General features: G+C 40.6%; 1 protein-coding gene across 1 annotated transcript in view; it reads right to left on the reverse strand.

Annotated features, from left to right (window-relative positions):
• LOC144824117 (aminopeptidase N-like) overlaps window positions 1–20654 on the reverse strand; it is a 532705-nt gene that overhangs the window by 419189 nt on the left and 92862 nt on the right. The window contains exons 3-4 of the mRNA XM_078683229.1: window positions 2245–2381; window positions 2032–2158 (exon numbers count right to left, since the gene is read on the reverse strand). Coding sequence (XP_078539355.1) covers window positions 2032–2158; window positions 2245–2381 — 264 coding nt within the window. The remainder of the gene's footprint in view (window positions 1–2031; window positions 2159–2244; window positions 2382–20654) is intronic.

Here is a 20654-nt window from a genome sequence, read left to right on the forward strand (position 1 = left end):
AGGAATCATTTGCAGGCTCGGTTATTACTCAGTTTTACAAGCTCGTCGCTGTATTTAACATTCCCATAATTACACCATTCCCTGAACAATTAATTTTGTAACTCACTTTACTTTAGGAGTGACATTTAATTTCAAAAGTATTAACAAATGTATATCATTGCTCAGTAAACAAGCCTCCACTATGGATGCTTGTTATTATATTACATATGTGCCAAGGACTTAAACTTTGTGCAAGCACTGAAAAAGGCTATTATTGTGCATATCACAAATCAGCATAGCACAATAAAGAACCCATTGAGGGCCATCATTCCCCACTGGGATGAAGGACTATTAGCTCTATGGAAAGCCTGTCAGCTAAGAAGGTGATACATTACGCAGCCCCCACTGGTACTAGGAGGAGAGCACTTCACAGAGGCCTGGCTTTTTAGGTTGAGCATTCAAGACCTCTAGTATATTAGTGTATACAGGGCTTTAAGTGGGATACAAAAACGGAGGGGTCTCTCAAAGGGCATGGCCAATATAATAAATGGCGTGGCTTAAATACTTGTACACTAAAAATCTGTGCTTAGCATAGTGTGCAGCGCGACTTGTATTTTCCTGCTTTTTCCATTGCATCCAGATATATGACTCAAGTAACATCATACCTACAACAAGTCAGGACTATTGGCTTTGTCAATGGTTGTTAGTTACATAAGATAAATAAGGAGCAGCTATGGCTTGTATATATTATTGAAAAACTTCCACTTAAAGCCCTGGTGACACTACGACAATGTTGCTGCGCCTGAGCTTAAAAAAAGAAGGGGGATCCAGAGAGAAAACAACTCTCTTTAAGAGATTTCTCTTCCCCTAGAATGCTCACCTGAAATGACGTCATGCCGTAACTTCTCCACTAGTGAGAAGTGAGCAGTGTGAGCAGCGCACATCGATGTGCCTGTCAGTGCAGTCCAGAAAAAAATGCACCGCCTGTGCCAGGGCACAGAACAGAGCCCAATAGAGACCCGTTTCGAGGCCCCCTTTAAAAAACTGCCAGTGCTCAGCACCAGTGGAACCCGGCCTTCTTAACCCGTTGCGTGCTGCCGTCGGCCGTTGGCCGTCGCGAGCACTACCTTCGTAGTGCTGCGCACGCCCAACGGCCGACGCGGCCCCATCCACGCACGGAAATACCCGCACCGTGGCAGAATTACCGCCGCGGCTAACGGGTTAAAGGCCTGAGTATATACTTATATGTTTATGTACTTTGTGGGCTCTGGAGATCAGTCCTAGGACTTGTCTGCATCCTGTTAGGGCCTTTTTTCTGTTTAACTGCCACTATTTAATTGTCTTCATAGAAAACTACCGGTAGAGGTCAGTAAAATACCAGAGTTGCATTCTATTTGTTCAACTGCCTCTATTTAACTATCTTGATAGAAAACGACCAGTAAAGGTCAGTAAAATACAAGAATTGCTTTCTGCTGAGGGATTTTTTTTTTTAGTTTTCAGACAACCGCCTCTATGTAACTTTCTTGATTGAAAACGACCAGTTCAGTAAAATACCAGAATCACTTAAGCATTCCCTAGTTTTCAGTTCATAGACATTGTCTACCACGAGCACCCATGGACAATAATATTTTTTCAAATCTTGTATTTTTAGTGTTATGACCACCGAAGGCCCTGATTTTATAATAAAAACAGAGCTTTGGACTATACCATTTCCCTGCTGAAAGGCAATATTTCTCTTCATGTGTTCTCATACCTGGCGTGTCACGCATTTTGGTGCTTACTTTCCCTCCATGTTAAAGAACAGTAGATGTTTCAGCACCCAGGCTAATGTGCTGCATACCTAAAAACATATAAGGTCCCAAAAGGCGAGACCTATTGCAGTGCAAATGCTTGTTTTCTTGTGACAACATTCAATGCTACACCCATGCGAAATAATTTTAGATTGCTCTGAAAGCTCTCATCAATTGAGAATTATGACTACACTAACCTACTTGTGAATATATTGCTTCATATGAATATTATTAATAACAAAATACGCCCGTCTCTGCTCACCTGACTTTGGCAGTGGATAAGGCGCTCTGTAATATTCTTGCACTAAAGTGAGAATTGGACCAGTTACATTTAAAGCATATTCTCCTTGATTTTCCTGAATAGCTTTCTTTCGAGCCCAGATTCGAATCTGAAATGAAGGGACACGCTTTTAAATTCCAAACTCAGAATTAAAGACCCACCTGGATTCCCCATAGGAAAACAAAACTGTTTTACCTGCACATTATTGTTCATCTTTTCAATCTTATCAAAGTCACACACTATGAAAGCCAGGAGATAGGTGGATACTTTTGGAGTTTTTCCAAATGTGGTGACGTGCCAAGTCACAGAATCTATGACTTTTGGTACAGTGCCTAGAGAGAAGGAAATGTTAAAAAGAAGATAAAGTATCACATCCAATGTAAAGGCATTTAGGGAAAGTCACATCGATTCAACAAAATCATAGTGATGGGGGAAGCAATATCATGTGTTCAATGACAACCTGCTGATATAAAGGAACTGAAATCACACGATTTTCTTCCAGTTCCACATCTCACCTGAAGCAACATCAGTGTTGCTAACAAAAATACAAGGAGTAAGATTAATACGGTTGCATTTCATTAAAGGAGTTTAAAAGTAGAGGTGTGGGAAGCTCTGAGAAGCTGTGAAGTTTTTCTAATGAATTTAGCTTTTTCCCCACAAAAAGTATGAAAAAAAGGGAAGGTTGTGAAGTTCTGTTAATCGGGAGAGATCTCCACATAAAGTCACATGATTAATACAAACCCAAATTAAAAGTTATTGTGGTAGGAAGTAGTCATTTTTATCAAGGGAAACTGGATCACAGACTGGGATACAACAATCGCTTGTAAAGCGTCCCATGCCCCCATACATATCACGTGATCATGCCATGCCTTCATGTGTAATAAGGAGATTAACAGGCCACATTAGAGTAATATATTATGTGCCTATGTACAGCTTAATCTTTCCAGGTACAGTGATCACATTTTCATTCAAGGACATTCTTTGTGATGCTATGTTTTCCCTAGATTTTTTGACTCAATAGAACTCCCATTTGTTGATGCCTTCGCAAAGAGTAGTTGCTAAACAAAACCTCGTTGCATATGCCTATTTTAAAAAAGTGTATGCACCCTGGTTATGTCAATTGGCTCATTCATGGATGCCTAGGATACATATTAATCTATTTTTACCACTTGTTGACATTGTATTTTCTGGGTTTCATTTTAAGTACTCTGAGACACCAGAGTCTGGTTCACTCTATATAAGACTGCAACCAAATAAAATAGATATGTTGTACATCCACTGTAAGTTCACAGTAGCTGCGTAGGGTTTATAAAAGTTGCATACAACTTTTGAGCCACAGCTGACATGTTTGAGCTCATATTTGGGGAAAATCTATTGTAGAGGCAAATAAGCATCTATGTGGCACTATGCTCTTGACCCAAGGTGTAAGTAAACAAGACATTGGGTTGTTATTGCTCCTTAAAGCATCAAGGCACATCTCATAGTGTTCAAATTTAAAGTATGTTGCACAGATTGGCATATAGGATGGATAGCAAGGGCTAATGTGCTATTTTACTAGGGGGACCATAGCGAGTTACATGCTGGAACGTGTTTGCAGTATTTAAAAACCTAAGTCTTCTAACATTGGTTTAGAACAATTCAAGAACACCATTTCCACCACGTTTTGGGATACAGTTTGGCAAACGTTACATGAATTGTTGTGGAAGGATTTGTACGTATGTACGTACATACAGCACAACTCTTTCCTATAAGTCTAGACAGTTCTTCGTTTCTTAAAGTCTTTTACAAACTCTTGTTGAAGGTTGTGCTCTTTCTTGTTCAAAAGAGGTTTGATTGCCAGCAATGAGCTATGATATTGGAAATTGTGTTGGCTTGAATGTCTTTCAAAGAAAAAACTGGACAGTTCTCAAAGTCTTTATTCTCTTGCTTTTCTCACGCTTACATTGTCCATCAATGTGTTAAGTGAGTCTTTCAGGTCTTTTTACCTCCCTAGGTACCTGGATTGGGAGATTTCTCCCTGATGCAAAGGTTCTCGGCTGTGGATGGGATTCCAAAGATGCTATATTTGCTGCATTGATTCTATGAGGAGTTCAAGGTAAGTGTCTCAATTCCGGGCAGCACTCTCTACCATGATGTTGCCCCTCCAGACGCACTTGAAAATGGGCTCCGGGAGAGAAGTAGGGCGAGGTTTTTATACAAAGACCATGACCAAGGTGGTCAATGCAACTCATTCTTGCTCGAAATCCCACAATACATTGCACTGACAACCTTCCATACAGTGAGCCCTTAATTGTGGAGTGTGCTTCCCCCACTGCAGACCAAATGAGGAATTATCAAGTGAGAAGGAGCTGTCATCAATAAGGGTAAAGGGGACAATGGCATGCCATTAAACTTGGGAACATCACATTACCCCAGAGTGCAGTTATTGCATGATTAGTGAGTCATAAAGCCAAAATACATTTCTTTATGTATCAAGTGGCGCAGAGGAAGGGCATATGATGGGAAGCCCCAAAGCATGTATGTAGGAGGTTAAGGAATAATGTGCGAACATTGAATCAAGAGTCGAGAGCTTTAGACCAGTGGGAATGAGTCTCCACAACTCTGTCAGAATTTTCTGATTGACGTTTGTCCAATCAGTGTAACTTTACATGTGTATAATACCAATATAAGGAATTCTTAATAATAGCCGCACTACCTGAAAAAAATATTTAGCAATATTGATTGTCCAAATGTAAATTGAGCCACATTCATTTTCAGTAAGTGTCCTACCTAATTACCCCTCCCATCTTCTTCTCTCCGGGATTTTTTGGGGATGATGCGCTAGTGTTAAAATTGTGTATATGTCAGAGATAAGCCTCTTACCTCCATCTGTATTTGTAATCCATTTCTCAAAAGTTCTCAAAGATTTAGAAAAATATAATTTAACTTGCTGTGTAAAGCTGAATGATATGACTGTTAATATCAAGATCTCTCTGATTCCAGAGTTCTGCTTCAGTGTTTCAAATGATTTAATGCCCATTGGCTCACACAAGTTCCCAAGTTTGATGCACCTCACCTCTCTCCACTACTCCAATCCCATCACATGCAGTCAATTCCGAATGATGGGTGAGAGGTAAACAAAGGTTCAATTGCTCAGCTACCTTGCCTCACAACATCAGCATGCATCAAGTTATCTGTGCTGTGGTGCTATTTGTCCAAACTGGAAACTTCCAAGCATGAGAACGTCCATCACCTGCTCTATGAAACACCATTGTTTTTCAGATTCTTGCTTCCACTATTCCGTATCGAATCACTACCTGCTTGGTTGCAAATGTAAGAAGTTGGCCTGGCATATGCTGTCCACTATTCTAGCGGGCACCTTGCACCAGTCCAAATGACCCTTATTGATGATAGGTATAAAGACAACCTATATAGGAAGCTATCCTAGTGGTAGCTGTGGAGAGCAGCCTTCAGGCTAAGTCTTGAAGGAATGTAAAGCAGCTTGTTTTACCAGTCTATAATCTCGTGAATGACCAAATGAAAGGAGAACCACACCAGGTATAGATATAAAATATTGCAATCAATGGTGAGGAATCAGCACCCATCCAATAAGTGTTTTTTTAGCAGTTTCAAATGTCCACAATACATATAAAAGTGCACGATCTCGTAATAAATAAGTCCGAACTTTTGCAAGGTTTTCTTTTTCAGGTTCTTTATTGTGGTAATCCAAGACAAGAAAAAATCCAAGAACACATATGGATTTCCTTCTTAGCCGCGTTTCGTCTCAAACACTAAGACTTCTTCAGGGCTAAGGATAAAACATACAATGATTACACACTTTTGAACATCTACACATACAGTTAAGTTAAAAACAATAGAAGAACACTAAAACACCCAGGGAGTGTTTGTAGTGTAGTTCCTATCATCCCAATAGGCTCTGCGCATTGGAATAATATCTTCAATAGTATAGACGTAGGACAGAGGTTAACTAGGTCTTCTACTGTCGATATTAGACTTAAAGTTTAGTGTTTGCCAGCTAGCTCAGAGTTCACTAGAAACTTTCTCGAATAGACAAGGAGGAGTTTAACTTCCCTGGATAGACAAGAAGGGATTTAGTTTCTGACAACCATAGAACATGACAACTTTGCTCTCCCCTAATCAAGAGTGTATCTCTAGAGTCGTGTGAAAACAAAAGACAACTTATTTTACTCAGTCAGTTCAGTGCATTCTTAGTTTCACCAGATTGTAGAGAAAAGGAAGAGACGGGCGTGTTCAATAAAAAGATGTTATTTATTGATCAGTCTCTTTTCTCATACAAGAGAAATGAATCGCGATTATTGCAATACTTAGAGTTAAGTAAAGTGCATACAGTAATAACAGAATTATAAAATAATACTGTAAAAGCATTGATATGGTTTCTTAGCCATATGATACTTAAAATGGATAAAATAGATACATACATATATACATTGACTAATCGTACTCAACTGGTGCTTCTAACTACGCCTACCCCAATGTACCTGACCTAAGCCTAATACGTGGCTGGAGTAGATAAGTAGCAGTTTAAGTTAAGTTTGTTTTGCCAAGGGTCTGCTTCAAGAATTCTCTACAAAGGATGATTCAGTTCAGTACCTGGGAGTTTAGAAGGCTGGAGGGCTGGTATCTCTATCTCAGGTCTTGATATTCCAGCTGCCTGCGAGGGCTGCTTGGAAGCGCCGGAGCTGGATTTCTCGGCAGGAGAAAAGGCAGCGTCTCTCTCTCAGCGCGTCAGTAAGGAGGGGCAGCGTCTGTGGGCTTCGCTGTCAGCTGGGCTCCTCGGCAAGTCTCGCTGCTCCAATCTTGTCACCACCTCGTGTGTTTGCTTAAGGCAATGTCGGTATTATTTATACCTGAAAGGTGCCGGGATTGACGTAAGGATGGACATAAATACGTCAATAAGGATGTCATACGAACTTGATCGTTCGCACATTCTTTACTGAAGTTCTCGGCTAAATCAAAACAATGGCTGTGGGGATTTCCCAGATCGTGGTAGGTTTGATTTGTTTTGAGAACACCGTATGCCTATTAGGGGGCTGGAGGAATAGTGCTTGCCTAATGATGGCATGCGCTATGACCTAATCAGATAACGGGCTTCTGTGCCGTTGTGTGGCTAATCGGATAACGGATTTCTGTGCAGTTGAATGGCTGCTAGTTAATTATTAACCAGACAAGGGTCAGAAACAGGAGGATCGATACAGTACCCATAATAAATACACCACACCCACTCCACGTAGTCTATGTCCATATTTACAAGTCTAGGCATAGTAAACATACTAGTAGTGCATGTGTATACCGAACCACCCCAAAATACAATCATTTGCATAATGAAATTGGGAAATGCGAAATACACGAAAAGATGAGTATAATTACTATATGCACTTCAAGCAGTATAATAAATGCTAAATCTAAACGCATATTTTGAAATAAGCATGAATGAAATGCGGAAATTACACATGAAATGGCTCTTAATACAGAAGAAAAAGTCGAGACCATCTCATCACAAATTCATAATACTCGTGAATATGCTAGAGGGTAGCTAAAGTGTCTTGAGTAGCTAAATATAGAAATTTTGTTCTCTAAGAATAGTCTTACTTTAAGCAGAAGATAAGTGTCCCAAAAAAAAAATTCGTAAATATTTTGGAATGGAAGGGGAAAAATGTCTCGCTCTCTGTAAAAACTGGTGAGAAAATTTCTTTTGCAAGGTTGAAGGCCAAATACAGGGTGTATGGAACGCCGTGTGCTAGTTTGTTCAAAGTCATTCTTTCTGCTCTGGTGAAAACATCATATTGTTGAGACTTTCGAAAAAACTGTCAACTGCTTCTTGTGAAAGTTCTACTAACTCGGGTAAATTTTGTAACATGCATTCATGAGCATGATTGCCTTCATTGATGTTTCGATCAGCATAGCTGACAGAAGGTTGTACCTGATCGATGCTGCTTTCATCTTGTACTTCACAACTCTTCAATCGTAGTGGTGAAGTCTCCACGAATGCCGTCATCAGGATTGGTAGCCGCTGGGGACAGCACAATGCATGAGCCGTTACCGGACCCAACAAAGTCTCTGCGTCCATTGGCACATCCGATTGTAGTGTCAGACAGGTGTCCAACACGCATTCTTCGCCGCATAGCAAGCACCTTAATACAGGCATAACACAACTTTGCCACATCGGTCTGAATGAAAGAATCCAAGTCATGTTCAAATCTCGTAGCCGTGCTAGTCCAAGGACTTTAGTTATGCGGTCCCGGTAGCCAATAGCTCGGATTGTTTCTTCCATTATCGCTGGTGTCTTGTCTGTGACGTGGTTTGCCATAGCGAAGTAACAGGATCAAAAATAGGATGCCTGCCACTAGTCCCAAAAGGAGAGGAAGTCCGCCAAAGATGGAATGGACAAATTCAGGAAAAATACCCAGGATGGCTTTGAATGGGGTTAAAGCTCCTGAAAACACTGTCTTAAATACACTCGCGATTCCACTTGTAGCAGAAATATTTAAGATTTCGCTCAGTATTTCTGCGAAATGTATGGGGGAATTGGTTGATAACAGTGAATGAATCTCAGCCGCTGTCCTTGCAACTTGGAGATCATATGTTTCTTTTGATGACGTTAACATGGTTGGTGTCTGTAGGAGCACTGTCTTCATTCTGCTTAAAGTATCAATTCGAATAGAAGAAATTTTCAAACTGGGCCACAACCTTGCCTCCCTGTCTCGGGCATCGTTCGGGAACAATACTCGTTCACAGCACATGACCTTCCTAGTCACGGTTATGAGATAAGGTTTTCCGGGCAGCAGACTGCAACATCTGCGATCTACAATTAGAATGTAACTCCCATTCGAGAGTCTCTTAAAGAATGGTTCTATTTGTGTTGCAGGTGTGCCTAGCTGGTGACATGAAAGGTTATTTGAGTTCCCTTCACATGCTCCATGTAAACTAATACCCTGACACAAAAGTGTACCGCTTAGTGACCTTTCACAATTATTGCCACTAAGGAACACACTTTGTCCTTTATTACTAACACATGCGTGTGTATAGGGCAAGTTCCATGTTGACTTAATGTATCCTTTACCCAACCTTTCATACTGGCCTGCCTGTATATATTTTTGGCAGTATTGAAACTGGAAAGTTGTTATCGGAATATTTATTATCCCATGTATTATCCATTCAATGACAGGTCGTTCTGACATTGTCAATGGTAATCTCTCAAGTTTTTCAATGCTCAGAATTGTATAGTCAGCACCCTTCTGTGCCAAACTGATTTGTTTATCAGTAAGGTTAAAGATATTAAATAGTGACGTTGTGTTGATTAAACGCCAAGGCACATAGCCTGAAAGCAGATTTTGTAACGTCCAGCCAAGCTGTACAATAGAACGCAATTGGGACTGACCGTGTTGTAACATCAGTAAGTCTTGCGATATTATATCGATTGCTGAAGATACAATACTGTCCAGTGAATAGATTCTGGAGGACAGAGTCATTAACCCATTGTCCACAACAGAAAGTGATTTTTCCAAATGAATACAGTCAATTTCCCGTATTTTTTCTACTGTCTCAATTTGAGTTACTTTCCAAACTTCATTGTAAGCTGCATATATAGAGGCCGCTATGAAACGTTTTTGACGCTGTTTGCGTGGTCCCATAATGAAATCACGCAAGTCAGCACCTTCTTGAAGTAAAGTTAAGTGTTGCTTAATTTCTGCCAGTGTGGATGTTTGTAGCCATTGAAGGCAGAGCTTGCCCACACTGTAAGTAGTTACTATCCCTGGATGTTGTCTTTGGGAATATCTAGGGTCTGGGCTGGTCAATTTGAACCCCTGTATTTTGTTCAGGAATCTGTCTTGACAGTTATTTGTGTCTGTGGGCCAGATCAACCATTGTTTCCAATCAGGATGTGTTATGTTTTGGTTTAAAATATGGTTTACGTCTATCTCAGCATCTATAGAGCTATTACTGTTCGTTGTTGGCTTTGGAATAGACGGTTTGTTTAAGTCTTTAATTTTGGCTAAGCCAAGACAGGTAGTTTGTTGAATAGTGTCATTCAAAAATATAATTTGTTCTGGGATCATGCAGGCTCTGAACAATGATTCTATACCTTGTACTTGCCAATCTTTTGTACCCCAAACAGTTTTTGTTTCAATGTTACTGTTCCAGAAATCAAAACCAAATGTATTCATTTGCTCAAAAAATGAATCTGAATATATCAATTTTGCGTTGGTAAGCATGGTCTTCATACCTGTCTTATTTGACAATTTAAAATAAAATGTTTCTGCATTACTTGTGTTAAACCCTGAAAAGTATGAATATTTATCAAAAAATGTTTTGGAACTACCCTTTGGTGGAGTAGCACAATATTCCCATTGGTTATAATTTAAAACATTTCTAGGTTGTGCAGATTTATGGAGATAATGGTTACCATAGTGGTTATAGCAGAACATTTGATCATAATTAGATGAACCCTGCAAATAATCATGGTCTGTAAATTTAGCAGACATTACTAGGTCAGACATCATATCATTAATACTTTCAAAGTCCCAATCATCAGCAAATGTGCTTGGTTTTACAAAGTCACTTAACGAGATCTTAAATTGGTGTGGATACTTCAGGATTTCAACCGGGCCATAGATTTCATAATCAGTATTGTCCCATGCTACACCGCCTGGTATAGGGTTGGCTGTGAAGTTCACTGAAGAAAGTTCTCTTTTCTTGACGTGTGAAGTTGTGTGTGGTTTAAGGACCAAGTTGATTTTCTGGCTTGCTGTGTCCATTTTAGCATATTTTTCCTCAATGAAATGTCCCAAGCATAGTACCATGACGAGCCAAAGTATGAGGATAAATGCACCTAATGTCACCCAAATTTCAATCCATGGAGAAGTCAGATAGGTTCTCTTTAGTTGATGAAAAAGTTCCTTTGCTTTGTCTTTAAAAGTTTTTGTTGATGGCTGTATTTCTGGTTCGCTTTGTTCTTCTGAAAAATCATCGTAGTTGATGAAGTAGCCGGATGCTGTTCTGTCAATTGTTCCAATTGCTTCTGGATTACTTTTTGCTTTTGGCTTTTGCTTTGTTTCATTAGAAAACTCTGTAGTTACATCATCGTAGGTAGTTGTTTCTTGATGAAAAGCTTTGATTTGGGTTTTAAGAGGTTCAAGTTCCATTGCTTTGTTGCATAGTCCTTGTTGTTTCACTGTAGATTTTCCAAATGTGATCAATCTTTCAGTTTGAACCTCTGTGGATGTAGCAAACTTTGGTGTTCTGCTACTTCTTGGGAGTCCACTTGGCCTACTATTTGTTATCGGCCACATGATTGTGGTTTAACCAGGTCGATGGATATGACTCGGTTCTCCTTTTTACCAGCAAGGGGCGGTAGTACTACTGATCTTGTCCCGTTGATAGACAAGACAGGAACTGCTTTTCTGTAAGAAGGCCCAAATTCCTTCTTTACCGCGATCTTTTCTCTGACCAGATCCCCGACTTTTGGAATCCAGACAGGCCTTGCTGGGACAGGTGGTTTTTCTTCAGTGGTTGCTGGCTGCTGTTTCAACTTTATGTTGCTCAGGTCTTTTCTTGTTTCATTTAAGTCCTGTAAAATAGCCAAGCGATCTTTGATATCAAAGCATTTTTCTTTAACCACTGAAGTCTGACTATCTAAGTCCTGGATTAACATTCTAGTCCCAAACAATAGTTCGTACGGACTGAGTCCTTTCAGAGAATTTCTTGGCAGGTTATTTAGTCTACGTTGGACACTTATTAAATGTTTGACCCACCCAGCTCCCGAACCTAATACCTTTGCTGTTTTAGATTGCTTTATGCCTTGGTTTTTTCTTTACACCATCCCGTTTCCCTCAGGAAGAAAGTGAGAAGAGTCCCGCAATGCAATGTTCATTCTGGCCAGGCACCCCCCATAAGCTGTTTTTAGAGCTAGAGTGAAGATTTTGGTCAGAACGTAACATGCTTCTTGCGTATATGCCATTATGGACTCGCAAATCTTTTATAACAGTTCTGGCGTCAGCCGAAAGTTGGGGTCTACATTATAAGTGAAAATAGTCTCTTCATGTTAATACGACGCATTTTCATACTGGGTTCTGTTTTTTTGTTGATTTGATACCTTCTGGAGTGAAACGCCATGGTAGTAAACCATTTCTCTCGCCACTGCGATCCCTGTTGCAGTATGGGCAGTTTTTTACAAAAATGTGATGATGCAGGCTCATGCCTGGCAACCAGTACACTGATTGTAATTCTTCCAGAGAATCTTTTAGCTTAAGGTGTCTGAGACCCTCACCCATATGTGCGTCTGCTATTAACAAGCCTCTCCTGTCCATGTTTGGAATTACTCTATCCCCCACTCCAGGGATTCGAGCAAAAGGAACGGAGTTTGCATCGATTATGTATGTATAATTGAGTGGATAATTGATCGGTAGTGCAGAGCAGTCGCCTTTTGATGACGTTTTTACTGCCAGCACAGTTTCACCGTCAATGTATTTTACTGCACGCTTTTTTGTAGCTACGGAAGCCGATTTAGTTGCTACCGCTGTGGCTGTCTCAGCCAATGAATTCCCTGCAACGTGAACGCCATCACGCTGATGACTCAGTGAGTGTATCACGTGAGTTTTTGGTAGTTCTTTCTGTAAAAGAACTACTTGTTCCCAAAGCACTTTTTGCTTTATTGTTGCACCTGTGTCATCTTTGTAACCATTTTGAATCCATTTCTGTAAATCGTTATTGTATGATTTGACGCAGTAATATGAATCGCACACTATAAGTGTCGGGAATTCGCGATCGGCATTATCTAGCGCCATTTTTAACGCTATTAGTTCAGTTTGTTGTTCTGAAATATTTTCCACTGAGTGTGTTTTTGTAAGTAGAGGTCTTAATTTACCTCCGCGCCACACTTCTTTTACAATTTCGCATGTGGCGTTGTAAGCCAGCTCTCCCCAAACTGAGGGTTGAGCATGTCCGTCTGTATATATTACACAGGCGTACTGTCGTAAAGGCAGAATATCGATCGGCAGAGGGTATTCTCTCTCATATTCTAGATATTTTAATTCTTTCATTTCCGGGTCAAAATAGTATTTTACTTTGTCTGTAGCAACAGAATTTACCCATCGTATCCATTCTAGATTCAGTGCCGTTGTCGGTAAATTACATGGTGTTGTTAATGCCTCAAAAGCTGATTCTGCTGTTCTGACTGTAACCTGTCAACCGTCTGCTTGGTATTTCTCTTTTGCTACAGCTGTTTGAACCGCATGAACAATGTTTTCCTTAATGCTGAACCTTTTTTCAGCTTCTGTGTACAAATGTGATTTTTATGCTATTGGTACCTTCTCTCCCTCATTAGAGGTCAGGTATGTGAATCCGCATCTTCCTGGGATGACTCGAATCACAAGGTTGCGTGTGTTGTCACGTGTTTGTAATTTTGTTTTAACTAACATATCTGTTTGTAAAGATCTCAAAATTTCTGTGTGTTTTTGAGTCCAATTGATTCTTTTAAAGTCTGGTTTTACAAGGTCATAGAGAGGTTTAACTCTCTCTGCATAATTTATAATGTAAGTTCTTCCGAAATTTAGGAAACCTAGAATTGATTGTAAGTTCTTTATTGTTCTAGGTGCTTGGATTACAGCACATTTCTCTAGGAAATTGTCAGCCAGGCTTTTGCCTTCACTTGATAGTTCATATCCTAAAAACAGGACAGTTAGATGGGCAATTCTTGACTTTTTAAAGTTGAATTTGTAACCCTCTGCTGCGAACCCAAGTATTACGGTGTTCACTCTCTTCAAGTGAGTATCCAAGTCATCATCTGTTAGATAGATGTCATCGACATAAGATAATGCCTCATCATCATATATTTGTAGTAACTCTGTTACTCTTGCTGAGAATAATCCTGGGCTATTCTTAAACCCCTGGGGCAAACGACAGAATTTTTTTTGCGCGCCATTTATTGAGAACGCGGTCAAATATCTGCTCTCTGGTGCTATATTTTGACAGAAGAATCCATTAGAGATGTCTAATGTTGTTTTGTATTTTTTGCGCACTATGTTATTCATTAGTGCAGCACTATGCGAGTTTTGTACTGCAAAGGTTTTGCAACATGAGTTAAGGTGTCTGTAGTCCAAAACAAGACGATATGAATTGTCTGGTTTGGAGACAGGAAACAAAGGATTATTCATTTGTGAGGTGCAAGTTTCAATCACCCCCTGGTATTCAAGTTGATCTAGGATCTCTTTTACCCGTTTTCTAGCTTCTTGCTTAATTGGGTACTGCCTCTGAGCAGTAGGTTGTGATTTTAACTGGATTTTGTGAGGAGGAGAGTCCTCATCCCATCCCACATGGTTTTTATATAATGCAGGAGCTTGGGCTACTGCCCACTTTCTTGCAAGTGTATATTTTTTATGAATTGGAATATGATTTGAGAAGGCAGGCATAATTATTTCTTCGCCATGAGGGCACTCCCTGACAAACTCTGGTGGTCAGTCTCTTTCAGCTAGAAGGATATCATAGCCCTTGGAGAGATTATCCCAAAAGAGACCCCTTATTTTCCTAGTCTTATCCCCCTCTATACGCAATGTTATTTCATATATTTTATGAGGTTTGCTAACTCTGGTATCTGCAGTTTCCACCTGAATGTATTCATTCGTGTCCACTGTCTCCAGATGATTCATAAGGATCTTGCGAGCTATGCTCACTTCTGCTGCGCTGTCTAGCATTGTCTGAGCCCATTCTCCGTTTTTCAGCTGTGTCCTCAGAATTCTCGGCATGGTTGATTACTTTAATACTGGCTACCTTCTTTTTTGGAAACTGTAATTTTTTATTTTGATGAGCAAATTCCTTTTCTTTGGACTTGACGTGCTCTTCCCTGTGTTCTGACCGTCCTCTTCTTTCCGATTTCTGCGAGGAAGTCTGAAAAGATTGAGAGGGACGTGTATCAATATCTTGATATCTATCAGGTTTCTTCAGATTATCCCTATTTCTAAGGTTGTATTTTTTCTCAGAGGGCTCCCTCTGGGGAGACTTGTGCCCTTGGTCCGGAGATCTTTCTCTCCGCCGAGGAGACCTTCCTCTGGACTGGAATCTTTTTTCTTTAGGAGTGGATTGTTTATTTCCATCCCAGCTCTTTTTTTGAGTGTTTAGATTATTTTTAATAAATATTTTTTCAGGTTTTTCAATAAGTTGGGGTTTTACAGGTATTCCACCCAAACTATCTCTTCCTAGTTCTTCATAGGATTTTTCTATGATTCTGGCAATTTCAAATGGTTGGTCTGCTATATCTGTCTCTTTCAACCTCTGGCGGATCGCCACATTTGCTGCTTCTCCCTTTATATTGGCTAGTAATATTGCCGAGACCTGCTTGAAGTCTTTTAGTAATTTCATACCAAGAGTTAAAGCAGGTTCTGGACCGTATTCATCTTGAATTTGTTTTAGCACATCTGGTATTACTGACATGGATGGAACACCATGTGTTTTTGTGTAAATGGAAGCAAAGACTGTACCCCAAGTGTCACAGTCCTCCACATGTGGTGCGATTCCCATTGGAAGACAGATAGTCAGAATCCTGTGTTTCTCAACCGGGGTGGTATCTGGAAATACCGCCTCTATTTGAGTGATTTTTTGTGCTAACCAGAATGGAATTTGTTCCCGTTTTGTGGGTACTTTACCTAGACAGGACTGTATGTTCTGTGGTGTAATTTTATTTGTGTTCCCCTGGTGAGGGATCAGCTGTGGAATTTTAATAGCTGGTTGGACTGTTGAAGTCCGCATTACATATTGGACTAATTGTCTGTGTATTTTAATTAGTTGTTTTAGCTGTGCTAAAAGTTCTGGTGCAGACATTTCTTCAATGTCTGGATGTGGTGTGTATCCGGATAGGACCGGCCACGTTGCTCCTGGTCTACCTAGTGGACCGAGCCTGGTGATGTGATATATGTTTTAGGGCGCCATTAAACCAGAGCAGGTGCTCTTGGTATTTGAGTGGTATTTCCACCTCCTCGAAATGAGTGTACTCATTTGGAGGTTCCTCTATTTTGTAATAGTGGAAGTCCTTTGTTACAGCGTTTGCTGCTGGAAAGTTTATCCATGAATAGAATACATCTGTCTGCCGATATTCGTGTGCCTCAATTACGAATATGACTGTACCACCTCTCGGTGTCAGCCCATTTTCTATAAGTTTTAAAGTTATAGATTTCCTTATGTTGACCGGGATGAGTATTGCCTTCGGGTCAGTTTGCAGCAGAGTATTGTCAGCTGCTATGAGTTCAGCTGCTATTCTAGCTGTCTCCCTTTCTTCTTCAGTTTCTGACATTCTAATGTCAAGAAAATTATTTTATTTATTTGCAGATCAGGTTTCTATGGAAACAAAGATTAGATGCACAATATTTTGGAACAGTGTATCCTTCAATGTTGAATAAACCAAGAACCATACATAGGAGTCTCCTCCTACTAAGTTTGGCGGATTTAACCTTTCACCCACTCCAGACGTCTTTGGAGTATTATGGGGAAAAGGGGTCTGTGTGAAAAAGCACGACTGAGTTACTCTAATGTCTTACGTTAGATTTATCGCCCATCCAAACACGTTGGGCGCCATGTAGTGTAGTTCCTATCATCCCAATAGGCTCTGCCCATTGGAATAATATCTTCAATAGTATAGACGTAGGACAGAGGTTAACTAGGTCTTCTACTGTCGATATTAGACTTAAAGTTTAGTGTTTGCCAGCTAGCTCAGAGTTCACTAGAAACTTTCTCGAATAGACAAGGAGGAGTTTAACTTCCCTAGATAGACAAGAAGGGATTTAGTTTCTGACAACCATAGAACATGACAACTTTGCTCTCCCCTAATCAAGAGTGTATCTCTAGAGTCGTGTGAAAACAAAAGACAACTTATTTTACTCAGTCAGTTCAGTGCATTCTTAGTTTCACCAGATTGTAGAGAAAAGGAAGAGACAGGCGTGTTCAATAAAAAGATGTTATTTATTGATCAGTCTCTTTTCTCATACAAGAGAAATGAATCGCTATTATTGCAATACTTAGAGTTAAGTAAAGTGCATACAGTAATAACAGAATTATAAAATAATACTGTAAAAGCATTGATATGGTTTCTTAGCCATATGATACTTAAAATGGATAAAATAGATACATACATATATACATTGACTAATCGTACTCAACTGGTGCTTCTAACTACGCCTACCCCAATGTACCTGACCTAAGCCTAATACGTGGCGGGAGTAGATAAGTAGCAGTTTAAGTTAAGTTTGTTTTGCCAAGGGTCTGCTTCAAGAATTCTCTACAAAGGATGATTCAGTTCAGTACCTGGGAGTTTAGAAGGCTGGAGGGCTGGTATCTCTATCTCAGGTCTTGATATTCCAGCTGCCTGCGAGGGCTGCTTGGAAGCGCCGGAGCTGGATTTCTCGGCAGGAGAAAAGGCAGCGTCTCTCTCTCAGCGCGTCAGAAAGGAGGGGCAGCGTCTGTGTGCTTCGCTGTCAGTTGGGCTCCTCGGCAAGTCTCGCTGCTCCAATCTTGTCACCACCTCGTGTGTTTGCTTAAGGCAATGTCGGTATTATTTATACCTGAAAGGTGCCGGGATTGACGTAAGGATGGACATAAATACGTCAATAAGGATGTCATACGAACTTGATCGTTCGCACATTCTTTACTGAAGTTCTCGGTTAAATCAAAACAATGGCTGTGGGGATTTCCCAGATCGTGGTAGGTTTGATTTGTTTTGAGAACACAGTATGCCTATTAGGGGGCTGGAGGAATAGTGCTTGCCTAATGATGGCATGCGCTATGACCTAATCTGTGCCGTTGTGTGGCTAATCAGATAACGGATTTCTGTGCAGTTGAATGGCTGCTAGTTAATTATTAACCAGACAAGGGTCAGAAACAGGGGGATCGATACAGTACCCATAATAAATACACCACATGTTTTGTCTACTGTATTTATCCAAGTTGGCTAGCACTTCGACTTGAAAAATTAGAAAAATTGACAGAACAGAAGGAAGCACTGTTCATAAGAAAAAACAAAATTATTTCGCTGAGGTACTCACAAATGTCCTCTATCTACAAGACTCATAGTACTAAATAAAATCATTGACGTTTCAAAGAACATGAACCAATTGCATACCTCAAACATTGAGTAATTATCAAAAATCAGTACATCTCGGTAGAGTTTCTTGAAAGCAGCAGATTATGGTAATTTCTGAAGAGACACATAACAACAATAAATTACATTTCATTATAATGAACACGCTGTTATTCAAGCAACAGCCTAACACTGCAAGAGATTATTTCTGTTCGTTTTTATACGAAAATTAGAAACTATGATACTTCACATTAATGTTGTTTTGTTGCACGACAGTACCTGCCTATATGGAAAGTACTAATCTGAGTTCTTAATCATACAATTAGAAAACTTGTAATCGTGAGACATGTGATAATGTCCTCCAACATAAACTAGTACATGCGTTACTCATAAATCTGTTCTAAAATTTATGAACATGGCCTAGCATTAAGTATGTGAATCTCATTCTTTCAACTTTAGTCTAGGAATACTTAGTGGTTACCTCTTTATCTTGACGAAATATGTTCAAAGAAATATAACTATAACTCTTGCAGGTTCAGGAATCCCTGTCTATAGCATGCTTGTGCTTGCAATGCTGCAAATGAAACACCATATGTGCATTAGCAGCATGAATTCACTCATAAATCCTAGATAGTGGATTTCTTGAGTCATATGAAAAATAGGCTCACATCACATTTATAAATAAAGGAATACCTGTTCTTGCCGTACTCAGTCTTGTTAAGCTAAACGTAGTCCACAGGAAAGAGGGTGCAAGTGGGGAAAAAGCCATATCTTAGTTACTGTTCATCTATATCATATCAGTCATTGACAGTTGCTGTTTTTACATCCTTTCTTAGAGCTCAGATAACACAGCTCTCAAAATACCTTAGTCCAATGTTTAGAAGTAACTCATGATATCTTGCCTTCCCAATGGCGATTTTGAAAATTACCCAAGCTCCCACACACCAGCTGTCTGTAGACTATCAGGCATCAATAATAAAATTGCAAGTATATTCTATAACATTCACTTAGTTAATTACTGACATTGGATATGATACTTTCACTATATATAAAATATATGTATTTATTCTAAACACATCCCTCTAGTATCTTTATGAGGCTAGAAGCAAAATTACATTCAGTAAACTTATTTAGCACACAGTAAATTAGCACAATATGTGTTGAGCCCAAGGGCGCACCATATATTAAGAAAGTGGTATAAGAACCACAACTGACATGGATACAAGGCCTAGAGCCTTTAGAACCACTGGGGCCACCAGGACCACCCAAGGTAGTGACACAGGGGACCCACGGGGGACGCGTGCAGTGTCTAAACACAGCCGCGAATCACCATTAACCTCCATGGGGACAGTCGCGGTTGGAATTTTAAAGATTAAGGACACTTAGTGGAGGACTTGGAGCAAACCCCTTTAGAACTAGGAGGTTCTAGATTCAACACCCATGGGAGCACCAGAGCACTCGAGTTACCTCACCCAGGGGAGACAGGTGCATAGGTGTCTTTTTATGTTGGGTTGTGTTGTCGATTTCAATGGAGAGCTGCTGCAAAGTGCTGCTGGCGTCCACGTGGAAAGTGTCTGGGTGGATCCAAGGGTGGAACGGAGGTGTGAAGAACCTGAAAGCAAAGGGGACAGAGTCTGGGTCACTAGCCAGAGACCAGGAAGGCGATGAAAAGATGCCCACCAATGTCGGGTGAAGAAGGTGAAGCTTGACTCTTCAGCCTCGAGGACCAGGAGACGTTGAGGACAACCAGGAGCTGGATTCGAGCTGCCCACAAATGATATTGAGTGCTACGGTGTCGGTTTCCGGATTGGACCCAATAAGCCTTGGCAACAGCAACCCAAGCAGGAAGCAAAGATTGGCTTTGGTGCAGACCAGCAAGGTCTGAAGGACTCACCTCTTGGTAGGGAGTCAGGGCATGTCTGGAGCAACCAGGGAAGCTCAAAGGAAAGAAGAGTAACCTTCGTGGGGACCCACCATTCGACGGACCAGGTATCGCAAAGGGACCTTGAGCAGAATTGCTGGAAGCTGGCTCACGGAACACTCATGGAGTGGAGGCCCACAATCTTCGGTGCAGATGATGCTCGGGGCTTGAGCTACAAGTAGCCCAATGCACAACTTTGGGAAAGCTCCGGAAGTTGATGCACTTGCAAATGTGCAGGGTGTCCTGGAGTTCCAGTCCCACGTCACTCGTGAGGGCTGCGGGTCTCAGCTTTGCTGGGATCTCATGTCAGCCTCTGAGAAGTCTGGAAGTCTATGTTACAAATACTTCGGGGTCCTGCGGGAGCCTCGGAAATGCAGACCAGCAAGATACTTCGTAGTGCCTGTTTGAACAGGGGAGTCACTCCTTGAACCCAAGGGTGATTCTTCCGTCTTCTAGTTGTGTAGAATTTTGAAGTTCCAGGATATGTCGCAGAGTTTCGTCAATGTGTTATTTTGAAGTCCTAAGGACTGGGGACCCATACCTATACTAAGTTAGGGGGTTGGACATACTCTGAGGACGCACCTATGTGAGGGTATGGGGAGA

This window comes from Lissotriton helveticus, chromosome 3_1 (assembly GCF_964261635.1).
Source record: "Lissotriton helveticus chromosome 3_1, aLisHel1.1, whole genome shotgun sequence".
Lineage (NCBI taxonomy): Eukaryota > Metazoa > Chordata > Amphibia > Caudata > Salamandridae > Lissotriton > Lissotriton helveticus.